The 15,395-nt window shown below is 44.0% G+C and overlaps 1 protein-coding gene across 1 annotated transcript in view; it reads left to right on the top strand.

Moving 5' to 3' along the window:
• Positions 1-215: 215 nt before the first annotated feature.
• The window catches only part of tgs1 (trimethylguanosine synthase 1), a 30,639-nt gene continuing 15,459 nt past the window's right edge, over positions 216-15,395 (top strand). Inside the window, exons 1-12 of the mRNA XM_068748781.1 lie at positions 216-363; positions 834-842; positions 1,835-1,953; positions 2,906-3,045; positions 3,441-3,505; positions 5,035-5,138; positions 5,214-5,295; positions 9,472-9,549; positions 10,805-11,034; positions 11,074-11,332; positions 12,284-12,404; positions 13,292-13,378. Of these exons, the coding sequence (XP_068604882.1) occupies positions 216-363; positions 834-842; positions 1,835-1,953; positions 2,906-3,045; positions 3,441-3,505; positions 5,035-5,138; positions 5,214-5,295; positions 9,472-9,549; positions 10,805-11,034; positions 11,074-11,332; positions 12,284-12,404; positions 13,292-13,378 (1,442 nt within the window). The remainder of the gene's footprint in view (positions 364-833; positions 843-1,834; positions 1,954-2,905; positions 3,046-3,440; positions 3,506-5,034; positions 5,139-5,213; positions 5,296-9,471; positions 9,550-10,804; positions 11,035-11,073; positions 11,333-12,283; positions 12,405-13,291; positions 13,379-15,395) is intronic.

Below are 15,395 nucleotides of genomic sequence, written 5' to 3'. Positions count from 1 at the left end.
TAAAAGATGAGGCCGACAAAAAGTCCACGATAAAGCAGTCTGCCGTGGTTCTGCCGTGGTTCTTGTTGCCTTCTAGGTACTTGTACACAAGGTTGAGCAGTGTGGCAGTGGGGTCTTGTACCCCCCTGTCAGCTCTGTAAGCAACCTGAAGAGGGTCCAGCAAATCCTCAGTCTTGGATAAAAGCTCTGCTTTGACCAGTTTTTCAAACCGCTTCATGACCGTAGACGTTAGCGCCACCGGTTGGAAGTTACTGAGCGTGGTGGGTTTGTTAGTTTCGGCAACAAGCACCACCACAGAGCGCGTCCATGAAGACGGCACCTTCTGCTGGGACAGTAAAAATCGGGCCGAGCTGCTCAGCACAAGTTTTTTTAAAAGGTGACCGCTGATGTGGTCCGGGCCAGGGCTTTTTTTCGGCTTACATTTATTTAAACACTGGATGATGTCATCTTCACCAAAGAAAGAGTTCTGAGGAGGAGCGGACACGAGGCATTCTTTTAACTCTATGTTTTTCGTTACAATCAGAGACGTCGAATCTGACAAAGGAGTTATTGAGGCTCTGAGCCAGCTCAGTCGGAGTTACACCCGGTCAGCCGAACTTTCTGCCTCTTGATTCTTTGGCACCAGTGATCGTTTTCATGCTGTCCCAAGCAGAGCCCAGACCGGATGTTTGACGTTATTTGTACTGTAATACACGCTGCTGTGTGACTGTACTTGTACTCTAACATTCTATCTAATAAATATATTCATCATTGTTCATTTTGAGCTGACACTCAATTTTCCCTTTATATTGCTTTTTACCGGCCCTAATTTCACATTTACTTTCCTTCTGCAGGCTCCACAGGTATGTGGTCTAGGCCAACTGCCTTCCCATTCTTCATCCTCTTCATCACCTTTCTAACTTCACTCGTGCTAATCTTTGTCACTTCCTGGTCCACAACAGGTTCCTCTACTTCCCTTTGTTCTCTCTCATTTTCCTCATTCATCAATTCCTCTAAATAATTATTCCATCTTCCTACAGACTACTGGCCTCTGGCAACACCTTCATCTCTATCCTTAATCACTTTAACATGCTGGACATCCTTCCTGTCTCTGTGTCTGTCCAGCCTGGACAGATCCTTCTCTCCCTCTCTACTGTCTCACCTGCATACAGGTCATCATATGCCCTCGTTTGACCTTTGCCTTGCGTCTCGTCTCCCTGCACTCCTGTCTACTGTCTTCTGTCCTCTCAATGCCCCACTTCTTAGCTAACCTCTTACACTTCTGCACTTCCTGGTTCCACCGCCAGGTCTCCTTATTTCCTTTCCTTCCAGAAGACGTCACGTCATTGACACACAACGTACGTCACTCTTGTGCGACTCTGCATTCAAGCGTTTCTTTGTAGAGACGTTGCTTCCATTGCCCCAGAAAGTGACATGGCTCTCTTCCTTTTTAATCTTCTTCCTAAAAATACTAGGTTTTAAAATCGCCACATGGGCTCCATCGTTATCATCCACATTTACTTCCGCAAACACTGAATGTCACACACTGCGTATAACGTTGTGCCCTCTTCTTCGCATGCGGGACACTTTTGGGTCGTTTCACATTCACACATACAAGTCGCATTTAATATGAAAGGTAAACAACATTGCAAAAAAAAATATCAGATTTTACAAAAGAAAATCAAAATTGAGCATTAAGCCCTTCTGTCTGAACATAGCCTTATAGATACTATTTACGTTCATTATGCATTATGCAAAATAAAATAAAAACAGACAAATTGGAGATAAATATAGACAAATATATTTACATTCCAAGTCTCGTTGAAGTCTAAAGGACCATTTCACACACGTTCAGGCTCTACCGTGCTGGAGCCCGACGCTCGGCGCCGCCCGGCCGTGACGCGAGACGTTCCGCAGACTCACAGTCAGGTGGCCGATCCTGCTCGGCAGTCCGGAGGGTGGACTCCCAGCCCGGTGAGCGGTCACTCCCAGCCCGGTGAGCGGTCACTCCCAGCCCGGTGAGCGGTCACTCCCAGCCCGATGAGCGGTCACTCCCTGCCCGATGAGCGGTCACTCCCAGCCCGATGAGCGGTCACTCCCAGCCCGATGAGCGGTCACTCCCAGCCCGGTGAGCGGTCACTCCCAGCCCGATGAGCGGTCACTCCCTGCCCGGTGAGCGGTCACTCCCAGCCCGATGAGCGGTCACTCCCTGCCCGGTGAGCGGTCACTCCCAGCCCGGTGAGCGGTCACTCCCTGCTTTCACGCCCGGCGACACCAGCGATGCTAACAGCGAGCGAAGACCCGTCGGCAGGAAGTCCAGAAGAGCAGCTGGAAAACATTAGCCCTTATGAACGGCGCCATTGAAAACAATGCCGCGTTTGTTATTCCATCAAAACCTTTGGACTTCCTCCCGCCGCTGGTGTCCCCGGAAACAAGCGCAAAGACATATTAGTTCCGCCCAGCGGCGACTGAACGAAGTACAGTAGTGGATTTGATTATGTTCCTATTATAGAACAAAAAGCTGTGAAATAAATATTCTCTAGAAAACAAAAGGGAAATACTGAGATAATTTGATTAAGAATCCATCTCAAAATTATGGTATGGAAGCCCGTTTCCGCCACATGAAAAAAAACGTCGTTTTTTCATGTGGCGGAAACGGGCTTCAATATTATGAATGTATAAGAGGAAGAAGAAGAAGAATTTTATCTCATTTGGAACCTGTCAATGTAACGATCCACACTCCGAACCAGCAGGGGGCAGAAAAGCATTTATAACTTTGTCCGCCAACCCCTCCCCCCATTAGATCTTAATGAGGAGGAGGAAGAAGAGGCAGAGCCAGCAGCAGCGGGAATGTCGTTCCTTAGACTTAGAGCAGACAGTTGAGATGTGTTTGGGCCGAGTCACGTCCTTGTGATCGCGTGTGAAGCGGTGCGGAGGGTTGGTGGCCGCCATCATGCCGGAGAAGGGCGCCGTGTCGGTCGTGGCTGACATCTTGTTCAGCAGGGGACGTTCTTGTGAGGAACAAAATGAGGTCGTCCACTGTCGCTGCTCCAGAGCCTTCGTGCAGTGAGTCTCTTCTGCTCCGTCACATGTTTTTACGACCACCAGCGCTAAATAGCATATAATATATATAATCCAGCTACTCTATGCACCATTAACATTTTACATTTTATATTTAAATCTGCTAAAAGAAAGCCTAATAGTGGTGATACTAAAATACACAAAATCAACTCTGCATATCCTGTACATAAAAAAGAATCTGAATTCATTAATTTCTTTCATGCCTAACAAATACTTTTGTTTTACTTGCCTTTTGTGTAATTTACTTCGGAGTTAATGAATCTCTCTCGCTCCCGCTCCCGTTCATTGAGAACTCTGGGTGAATTGCACATCATTATTTCAGTAAAACAGCTTGCTGTGAGCCCTGAGCCCCCCTCACCACATCCTTTCTGTCTGTCCAGGGACCGAGAGCTGTATCGTTCTGACAATAGATTGACATTTGATCTGACAGACACTGATTCCCAAGGTATGTTCTACCACTACTTATCAATCTTTCGTCTGAGGCCCCTAATCTCCTTTGAAAGGGTTCCAGGAATGGTGGTTTTAACTTTGATTTGCTTGCTGTAGTAAAATATGAAAAGGCAAAAAGAAACTATGGGCTAGTGGTTGACCCAGGAAAAGATACATGGATGTACTGGAAGTGAAGAAGAAAATGAGTGACTGGTGTTGGGGAGGATGGTGCAAAGGACAGGGTGAAGTGGTGGCACAGGTGGTTGAGCAGGTCGTCCTATGATCGAGAGGTCCCAGTTCCAGCAGATGTGCACGCTGTCGTGTCCTTGGGCGAGACGCTTCACCCACATTGCCTGTGTGAATGTCGGTGGTGGTCAGGAGGGACGATGGCGCAGATTGGCAGCCTGGCTCCTGTCAGTCTGCCCCAGGGCAGCTGTGGCTTTAACAGTAGCTTCACCAGCACCAAGTATGGAGTAAATTAGTAATACACAATGTAACGCCTCTTTGATTGTCTAGAAAAGCGCTTTATAAAACCAATGCGTTATTATTATTATTTTTAAGTTTGGTTATCTGTGTCGAGCCCTGACGGACAAGCCAAAAGTACAGTAGCAATATTAAAAGTACATAGCAAATAGCAAATTTATATTGTGGACCAGTTGTATGGGTAAGGGCTGCAGCGAAATGCCCTCCGAATGTCTTTCAGTGCCTTCAAATGCAAATCGTAGCTGTGTACATTTCTTTCAAGGGGGCATTCCCCCCGGCATCTTTAGCCAGCTCAGTCCTGTGGATTCTGTATATTTGAAAGCATGCGTATGGTTATGCTGGAAGCAGATGCTTGAGGCTAGCATTAGCGTGTAAGGCGTTTATTGCTGCGCATGGAAACTTCTGAGTTTGTGTAATCTTGACATAAAAATTCAAGTGGATTTCATATTAAAGTTTGCATCAGCCATTCAATCATCATCATTATGTACAGCTTTTTATTTTTTTATTCAATGGAGAAATTAAATTTCACTCAAGTATTTTTACACGCATACACAGATGAAGGTTCTGTAGCCATTGTGGTGCCCTCAGAGCAAGTAGAGGTTCAGTGCCTTGCTTAAGGGCATCTCTGCAGTGCCCAGGAGGTGAACTGCCACATTTCCAGCTTCCAAACCACACTATACTATGGTCCACGGTCATGCTTAATCTCAGTCAAAATTATGTACATCAATTAATGCCATAAATAACCAATTGATTAATCATCTAATTATCAGTATCAGTCCTGAAACACCCATATCGATTGATCTCTATTGTGAATGGGTGAATGTGAGGCTTTGTACAGTGCTTTGGGCAGTCCACTTTCCTTTACCATTCTGGTTGAGAGGAGACTGCTAACATTGTAGAGGCTCTATACAGGAACAGTCTTGTTTGGTGTCATTACAACTAACCATCTTTCACTGATTGAATGCCATTTGAAGAGCAGCAATGCCCCAGAGCCGTGAAATACGTGTATGTATGCATGTAATACAATGTGATCCACCTGAAAATGTCCACCTTGAAATGCAGACTATGACAATGAAGAGGAGGTGGTGCTAGATGATGAGTCTCAGCTGATGGCAAGCATGGGTCTGCCACTGGCTTTTATCAGCTCCTCTAAACAGAGGAGAGTGGTGAGTTATTTTGATTTTGATATTGAAGAAAGCGTCTCATTCTTTTGAATAAGCCTTTGTTTGGTCACGTGACAGGGGAGGAGGTCTAACAGCAGGCCTGCCACCTTCTGGGTACCAACTGAAGAAGAGAAAGAGGATCTACAGGTTAACACCAAAGGTAAGTTCTTTCTTTCGCTCTTTCTCTCTTACCAGAGAGCGAGCCAGCCAGCCAGAGCGATCGATTGATCAAGCTAGCCAGACAGCCAGAGAGAGCGTGCAGAGAGTAGCCAAAGCGAGCCAGAGAGTAGAGCCAGAGAGTAGAGCCAGAGAGTAGGGCCAGAGAGTAGAGCCAGAGAGTAGAGCCAGAGAGTAGGGCCAGAGAGTAGAGCCAGAGAGTAGAGCCAGAGAGTAGAGCCAGAGAGTAGAGCCAGAGAGTAGAGCCAGAGAGTAGAGCCAGAGAGTAGAGCCAGAGAGTAGAGCCAGAGAGTAGAGCCAGAGAGTAGAGCCAGAGAGTAGAGCCAGAGAGTAGAGCCAGAGAGTAGAGCCAGAGAGTAGAGCCAGAGAGTAGAGCCAGAGAGTAGAGCCAGAGAGTAGAGCCAGAGAGTAGAGCCAGAGAGTAGAGCCAGAGAGTAGAGCCAGAGAGTAGAGCCAGAGAGTAGAGCCAGAGAGTAGAGCCAGAGAGTAGAGCCAGAGAGTAGAGCCAGATCTTCCAATGGAACATCTCCAAGGTACAAAGCTTCACATTTAAAAGGTATAGTTACAGAAAGAAAACACTGTTTATATGGTCATTTGCATTCTTTACCCCACAAAGTGACATGTCCTCCACCAGCTGCAGGCTATTTCAATGGAAAATTGTCAATCTAAATATAACTTGCAACAGCTTACAGGACAGAAGTTCCTAAAATGCAAACATTCTACAAAAAATAGTGCAGCCTGTGTGACATTTTCACAAGTCAACAGGTAGGTAATAAAATAAGTTAACACGGCACAGGTAATTGTTCCCATAGACTTGCTGTCACTTGTACATTAGTGCATTTCTGCTTTTTCACCAGACAGGCAACTTCTATTCTCATCTACTACATGTAAAACAGCTACAAGCTAAACAGGCGCTCACTTTAAATTCTTGTGCATGGGGCGGAGTGAGAGGCTTGGGAAAGTAGGTGGGCCTGTCAGAGATCACATCCCATGAGCAGAAGGGGACAGTGGCTGACTTTCAGACCTTTGCGCAGGTAGATGAGATCAGTTTCATATGTAGGAATTAGGGGTGCACCGATTGCCATTTTCTGGCCAATCACTGATCTTTAAAAAGTCCTGACCTGCCGATACCGATTTTTTGTTCGGAGATATGGGGAAACACATATAAAACTGCACTCCAACCAATTTTTATTTTGCAGAAAAGAGCTATACGTATCGTTCATAATGTGGATTATAAAGCACACACTAATGATTTATTCTGGCAATCTCGAAGCCTGAAATTTTTTGATTTAGTAGAGCACAAAACAATTCAAGTTTTATATAAGGCAAAACACTATTTATTACCACTCAATATACAAAACATGTTCCATGAGAGACACCAGGGATACAATTTCAGAAATCTGTCAAATCTAAAGGTCCGTAGAATACGCACAACAAAGAAGGGTTTTTGTATTACTGTCTGTGGAGTAAGACTGTGGAATAGACTGAGTAATGAAATGAAAAATATGTTGAGTTTGACTTTATTTAAAAGAAGGCACAAAGAAATGATTTTGCAAACATACAAGGACAATACCTGACAATATCACACGTGAATCCAAGCATGGGGTGAATTGCTATCTATATGAGCAAATAATGTATATTTAATTTTAGTGTGTATATTTAAGTTTAGAAGGGGTAGGGTTAAATAAGTATTTACTTCTTCCTACTCCCTTTCGCTCACGTAAATGGCATAGATAGTGCATTATGGTTATTATTTATTGTCTGAGTTATTGTTAATTAATATTACATGTGCTGCGTGTGTGTGTGTGAATATGTCTTTACATATGTGTGTACAGTATATATATGTATTTATGTTTATGTATATGTGTGCACATGTATTTGGCATTGTTTTATCATTTTTGGTTGTTTACGTGGTCGAAATAAATAAATAAAAAAAATAAATAACTGACTGCATACACCTTTAATATGACAATCTCTTTTTTTATTGAACACAAAGAATGAATGAGCAAAACTTGTGCATTAGGTAATAACGGGTTATAACAATAATTAGCTTGTTAATTAGCACTTGTTCATTAATGGCAGGATTTTTTTGATGAACAAAAGCCTTTCTACTTTTTCACCAAATAGGCGATTTCTTTTTTCATCTGCAACATGTCCAGCTAAGCTAAACAGGTGCTCACTTTCTATGCTTGTGCATGGGGCAGAGAGATTGACTCGGGCAATGAGGGAAACACTTTTCGTGGAGCCTCCAGTAGGCCAATGGGTTTTGGCTACTGTGGATGTAACCTCAGATAGGTACTTCTGTACCTGCATGGCTGAAGGGCCAGCTGTTGCTCCTTCTCAGTGTTCTCATTCAGAATTTCATTGCGTACTGCAAACAGTAGATTGTTTGTACACTTGTTAGCTGCAGGTGCATCTATGTCAAGATGTCACAGTTCGGTTGATGTTCCAGCAACACGTCTCTCATCCACAGGTGTGCATCTGGTCTCCCCCTCTGCAAGTTTGGCCAAAAGTTGCATTTTCACTTCTTCCTTAATGTCTGCTGAGAAGTCACGATTCTTGTACCTTGTTTTACATAAACAAAGAAAGATGGGTCAATCATTTGTCACTATCAATTTTTCTGACTTGCATGGTCCACAATCCACATTGCTAGAAAATACAATATTCATAGTTACTTGCCTTGAATCAAGAATAGTGGACAAGCTGTACATGGACTCATGCTCAATGCCGCTGAATCTTCCCACAACAGCCTCCAACAATGTGGCTTTGGCTGTGCCCACACCACGGTCTGTGTCTGCTTGCTTTGCCGAAAGTCGTTGGAGTGCAGTAATGGCTGGGATGACATATGTGCCTGTAGCTTTTGATGAGATGATCTCCTCAAAAGGTGTGTGGATGGTCAGCACATTGACCATTAGCTCCCACTGGTGTGCAGTGAGGGTGGCTGGCAGCTCATGCTCAACAGCATATATGCCAATAGCACGTCTCTGCTCCATCAGCGACTGCAACATGTAGACTGTGCTGTTCCACCTTGTTGAAACATCTTGCTGCAGTCGCTTCTTGGGCTGACCGAGTGTGTCTGTATGTCGTAGAGTCGGGAATAGGCAAACGATGAATGTTTGCCTATTCCCGACAGCTACGCTAGCTGTCCCTCGTTTACAACGAGTTGCAGTGTGTGTGCCAGACAGGGCAAACTTTTCAAGTGGGCATCATCCAGTGCTTTGACCATATTATGACCGTTGTCCTGTAAAACGACGTGAACTCTTGCGTGATTGATTTCCCATTGATCTAGCATTGCCTTAAACTCTTCTGATGTCTTCTGACAGCGGTCTGAGACCCCGACATTTCTTTACAGTGTACTTTATGAAGTTCAAATTCTTCATTATCCACTGCGCAAAAAGACTCAACATAGGCATTAAGCTTACATCATTGCTTCAAATGCTGCATACTCAGCGGTATGATTGTTTCTTAAAAGGAGAATGAGATTTGTTGCATTAAACGTTTTGTTTGCGTTCCTACCACAAATTATTTCAGCTTTACATGACTTACAAACTGCAATCCTTTAGTGTAATACTGCCAGACTAACCACATGTACTGTTACACCCCTGTTGCTGGAGTGTAACTGCTGCTGCTTCTCCAGTTATTTTTTTTTTGTGCCGATTGGCAAACACATTAAAAGGTATGTTCCTGCCACCTCTAATGGAGCGCTGACCACATGCTCTGGGTGACTGTTGTTTGCCCATTCAGGCGCGCCTGTCAGTGATTCCATGGCAGAGCAGAAGGGGGCAGTGGCTGACTTTCAAACCTTTGCAGTGGTAGATTAGATCGGTGGAAAAGATCGGTTTCATATGTAGAAATCGGCCGATCACCCAAAATTAAGGAAATCGGGGCCGATAGTTCGGTGCATCCCGAGTAGGAATCGTTCTGCATATATGTTTTATATTTCAGATTCCTGAAGTAGCCACCCTTTGCTTTGATGACAGCCTTGGAAACCCTCGGCCTTCAATCTTGATGATACGTCACCTGAAATAGTTTTCAATGAACATGCACCAATTGATTGGCGTGTCGACAATGTCTAAAGTTTTAAATAATTTAATGAGAATGTGTGTCCAAACCTTTGACTGGTATAATTTCTGTGATTGCTTTGTGACTTTTGACCTAGATGATGAGAACAATGTGAGTGTTACACTGGAAGAAAATTTTGAGAAGAGAGGAGATGCTGGCTGGGAAACTTACTGGGGTAAGTCGAAGGATATTAATTTTTCATTACAGTTTTGGTAGAGCGCTCTTGTTATTACCTCCGCCAAGGAGGTTATGGTTTTGGTCTGTCTGTTAGCAGGATTACAGAAAAAAAGTCCTGGATGGATCTTGATGGGGGGGGGGATACAAAGATGGGTTTTGATCTAACTTGGATCCCATTAAATTTTGAGAACTAACTGTCTGCATACCAAAAAAAAATCAGATTTCCCCTATTTACTTATAATGGAGGCTTATAAAAAAATTATATCTTGTAAAATATGCATTAAATTCACTCACCAAAAATTGCAAATGTCATCTGGCTCTGATCCAGAATGGGGGTCAGGAAAAAATATTACATTTTAACATTGTAACCCCCCCATTTACAGATTTCCACCTAGTGGTTGTTGGTGTACCAGTGCTGGCTTGAAACTTCAATGAGACAAGTGTTACCAAGCGAGTGCTGCATGAGTCGAAGAAGAGGAGGAGTTTATTTTTGAACATACTTTTGCTTCTGGTTTTAGAGCGTTTCTGACAGAGCTGTTTGAGACAGAAAAGAGGGACTTTTTTACGCATCATCTGTTTGCTATTTTGACCAAAGACTGGCACAGATATTTCATATAAGTGCCTGAGAACTGCGTTAACTTGTGGAAAAAGGGTATAATATGTGACCTTTAAGCAAAGCAGTCAGATAAGTCAAACTTTATTCAACTAATTCACAATAAATAATAATACAACTCTCGACATTGTTCAGTTGTAACTCGGGGTGGGACGAGACATCGCACGAGATTGAGTTCACGAGATCGAGACAAGATTTAAACTGCATAACTCGACAGACCAAAAAAAGTACCTGTAATTGATCAGTAATTCTGGTATATAGCAACTTGAAAGGAGCTACAGGAGTTTCTGGAGAAGTCCCTCTACGTGTGACAATCTGAGCTAAGTGGTAAGGTGGCTAGTCCAGCAACATGAGGGCCTGCTGAGGGCTGTGGTCAGGTGATGCAGTCGGATGCATTTTGAATGCTTTTACAAGGAAGAGTATGCAACTATTGGCAAGTCAAGATGTGCCATGGTGATAGACTCCCACCCAAAAAGTGCCGTAAATAAAATCTAAAAAATGTCTCAACAAAGTACTAGACTAAACTAAGGTGTGCATATTTGTACAATGTTATTTTAGATTTTAAAGTTTGTGTGTACTGTACATGATTTGTACATGCATATATGCATGTTTCTCCTTCAACTTTGGCCATCTGTTGTAGCTCAACAGGGTGAAGGTCTACTGTGGAGCAGCTGGCTGGAGAAACATCCAGAAACTGAAGTGCTGTCTGCTGGATATGCTGGAAGTGGGATTGCTCCTTGGGATTGCCTACACACAAAGGCGGAATGGGACAAACATGCCACAGAGACCTACTTATCCTTCTGGGAACAGTACTCATACTGGGCAGCACAGGGCTGGACAATTGCTCAGCCCCCCTGTGAAGGGAACACTGTGGCACAAGGGGGCCAAGTCATCGAGCCACATCCAGAGGGCAGGCGGTGTGGACCAACTGGACCTGAAAGCCAACAGAGAAGTGATGATCTTGATGATGAAGATGAGATTTTGAGTGATCTGACTGGACAGAAATGTACAATAAAACCAGATGGGAGCTTGTTCCCTGACTCACCGATTGACCAGTGTGTGAAAGAGACAAATATCAATCAGAATGGTGGCTCTGATTATTCTAACAGTAAAAATGATCTCCAAATGCCTGCTGCATCAACACATCAGAACATGGCTGAATACACAGGTGAGTCCTCTTCGTTTTTATGCTCTGTTATGTTTTAAGATATTTTAGAGTTTTAAATTTAAACCTATTACTGTACATTCACAAATTCAGAACCCATTCTCCTTTTTCTAAAATGTTCTTCACATTATTGTACTACACTGTGTGCCCCATAATCACATTGAAAATAGCATTTTAGAAATATTAGCAAATTTATTAGGACAAATGGAAATATCACAACGAAGCATTCAGACCCTTTGCAGAAACATTTGACATTGCAATTAGTGAGAAAGTGTAATGTATCTGAATCAGAAAAATAGTTAAGTGCTTACTGGTAGGCCTTGATCAGGGCATTAGTAGAAGGTAGTGATTCATAATAAGAATTCAATTCAATTTTATTTCTATAGCGCCAGATCACAACAGAAAGGTGTATTTTTAGGGCCGTTTTGAAGGAGGCCAAAGAGGTGCATGTTTTGAGGGCAGGAGTCAAACAGTTCCACCCTTAGGGGGCAGTATTATAAAAAGATGATTTACCCATGTTAGTCCTATAGGAGGGGGTAATCAGGTTGTTGTTTGATCTCCCTCTAGTGTTGTGGCTGTGGGTGTCACTAAATCTGTGGAGGTGTTTATTCAGGTATGCAGGGATTGAGGGGACTGAGGGCACTATAACTCTATGCTGAAGGACAGCATCGGTACGCATCACTCCGCGACAAAACATAGGGCGCGCGGACCATAGGACGTTCGGCACATTTTGAAGATAATTTAAGACTTTTACGTGCGTCTAATGGTTGTGAAAATACGGTACTCAGGATCTGTCAGCACGGGCTTTGGCCAAGGTGGTGAGACCAGTCGACCACTTGTCAGAAATTCAATGAATAGGCCGAATTCATACACACACACACAGAGGGTTTAAGTGACATATGGAATAGTGTGTATTTGACAATTTTTATTAATGTATTTTGCATTGCAACACAGTTTCTCAGCAGGCTGCATGCAGCTCTGACAACCAGTATGGTTTTACAAATAAAATATCAAATGGAGAAGATGATGAGGATGATGAAACCCCAGGTGGAGGGCGTGCTAAACTTAAACGCAGGTGAGTTTGTAAATGGTAAATGGACTGCACTTATATAGCGCTTTACATTAGGCCTCACATTCACCCAGTCACCCATACATTCACACTCCAGTGGGCAACTGCCATGCAAGGTGCTGCCAGAACCCACTGGGGTTCAGTGTCTTGCCCAAGGACACTTCGACATGCAGACAGTCAGAGCTGGGATTCGAACCACCGACTCTCTGATCACTGGACGACCCACTCTACCAACTGAGCCTTCTAGTTTCAGTGCTTCTTGATTTAGTTTTTATTGTTGATTCTTTTTTCGTGTAACCACATTCCTGTACTTTTCATAATGGAAAACAAATATATCGTCCTTGTTGAATCATGTCATTACGCACGGAGTACATCTACGATATACACAATCTTCAAACAGAAGGAGGCTATTGAGCACAAAGCACGGCATGCAGAGTTTAAGGCCTTTGTTCATTTTGAAGTGGGTGCAATTGTGAAACAAATTCATGGTAAGGCTACCTTTGGTGGCTACTGGCTGCGGTTTAGAGGCATATTTTGCGGATAACTGTACTTTGTTCCACGTCTTCCTAGCGAAACCCAAACCACTGCCAAGATCATAGAGCCAGTGTTGTGTTTTTGTGGAACCAAGTCCCTCCATCTCCATCTTCAATTAATGCCTTATTAACTCGTAATCGTGCCTGGGGTCGTGACTTTTTCCACAATATATTGGGTATATTCAATATATCGCCCAGCTCTAGGTGTAAGGTACAATTACAAAAGTGTCTACATCAGATATTGTTTGGAATTTAAAATGTTGGCAACAAAACAAAATCAGCATCCTTGAGAAAGTTGGGTGCTTACTGTCTGTATTTAATCCTATTTAAATTTTGAAACATTTTTCTGTTTGCTTGCAGTCATGAGCTGGATTTGTTGGACTGTTCACATTTAGCACCTGAGGAAGCTTTGAGAAAACTGGGACTTCGACACAACTCAGCGCCTCTGTAAGTCTGATCTGTTTTCTTAAACCCATGTGTTTTTAGACATTGGATCTATTGTGTTTTAAATGGATGATCTAACGGGTTTCTCAAAGGTTTACTCAAAGGCCAGAACGAAAAGGGCAACGAACCATGAATGAAGTTTAGCACAAAGATACTTTATTAAACCAGATTAGACCAAATTAAAATGAATTGGATTAAATTAGAATAATTTACAGAATGTATAAAACAGAAGGGTGATCATTTGTGATCTCTAGGACAGATCATTTATCATTTAGGCACCTCAACCAGGATGGAGTTCTCAAAATCTGTCCGGATCAACTGGAAAGACGCCTTTACCATATTTTCAGTACTGAAACAAATTGACTAACACAGAAGTCCAATAACAGAATGCGACTCGTGTTGAAAATCAAAGCCGTTTATCTGAGTCATTGTCTCATTGTCATTACCCACACGAGCGTGTAAATCCCCTAGAAGAACAATAGAGTCCTCGGTTGATGCAATATCCAGTGCCCCTCCAAAAGACTCCTAGAAGGCCGGGTACTCTGCAATGCTATTCGGTCCATAGGCCGAAACAACAGTGAGATACCTGTCCCCGACCTGTAGGCACAGGAAAGCAAAACTCTCGTTCACCGGGGTACATACGCCAACACATGGCGGTTAATTGTTTTTATTTTTACTTTTGCTTCTGGGTTTAGAGCGTTCCTGAGAGCGCTAGAACAGAAATGACAGACGCTGTCCTGCACCAACTGTTTGCTATTTTGACCACGGACTGTCAAAGATATTTCAGATGCCGTATTTTCACAACCATTAGACGCACGTAGAAGTCTTAAATTATCTTCAAAATGTGCCGAACGCCCTATGGTCTGCGTGCCCTATGTTTTGTTGTAGGGTGGACTCAGTCAGGCGCCTTGCGGAGTGATGCGTACCGATGCTGTCCTTCAGCATAGTATTATAGTCAGGCGCCTCGTGGAGTGATACGTACTAGCTGTGCTTCACCATAGTATTATGGCGTGCCGCAGCAGAACACGGGAATAGAGCAGCGGCGAGAGAATCCAGCATTAATGAATCAATGGAGGAAGAGGAGGAAGAAAGAAGAAGACCTGCAGCAACTCGGCTCCTGCGGTCTACGACTCCGTGCGGGCCGATCTCACCGATACGGTCTAAACCGGAGTGAAGCTAGCTAACGCGCTAACGAGCTAACTAGCAAACTAGCTTATCGTCATCATCCCCGGTGGATTAACCAAAGAACTCCAACCGCGCAACGTTAAACTGCGGGCTGCATGGGAGCGTTTGACGACAGACGGAGAACACAGTTTCACTAGAGTGGAAGGCAGCGCAGCGCCACAGTTTGTGAATGGATTCTAGATGCTTGGGCTAACTGTCTGCTAGCATTGTTGTTCCGAGCCTTTGCAGAAGCCGGCATCATTTCCGAGGCGCCGCCGCCGCACGGCACAGAAAGTGACTCTGACAGTGAAGAAAGGGAACCCGGCATGCTTGACGGAGATCTAGCGCAGCTGTTCAATACAGAAACAGAGGATGATGACTTTGATGAGTTAGAATAATGACGATTAATAAAAGTTGTGTATCAAACTCAGTTTTGCTCCTGCTTTATTTTGCGCACCTATCATGCCGGCGCCTTTTGAGCCTCGCACCCATTGTATGTTTAAAATACCGAAAAATCAGCTGTTAATGAGACTGCGCCGAATCAGCAGGTGCGTCATAAGGTCGTGAAAATACGGTAAGTGTCTGGGAACTGTTAACTTGTGTAAAAAGGTATAATATCCATCCATCCATCTTCTTCCGCTTATCCGGGGCCGGGTCGCGGGGGCAGCAGCCTAAGCAGGGAAGCCCAGACTTCCCTCTCCCCGGCCACTTCCTCTAGCTCTTCCGGGGGGATCCCGAGGCGTTCCCAGGCCAGCCAAGAGACATAGTCTCTCCAGCGTGTCCTATGTCTTCCCCGTGGTCTCCTCCTGGTGGGACGTGCCCTGAACACCTCACCAGGGAGGCGTTCAGGAGGCAT

The sequence above is a fragment of the Brachionichthys hirsutus genome, chromosome 15 (genome assembly GCF_040956055.1).
Source record: "Brachionichthys hirsutus isolate HB-005 chromosome 15, CSIRO-AGI_Bhir_v1, whole genome shotgun sequence".
Lineage (NCBI taxonomy): Eukaryota > Metazoa > Chordata > Actinopteri > Lophiiformes > Brachionichthyidae > Brachionichthys > Brachionichthys hirsutus.
Note: the sequence above shows the minus strand (reverse complement) of the source record. Positions and strands in the feature narration are given on the sequence as shown.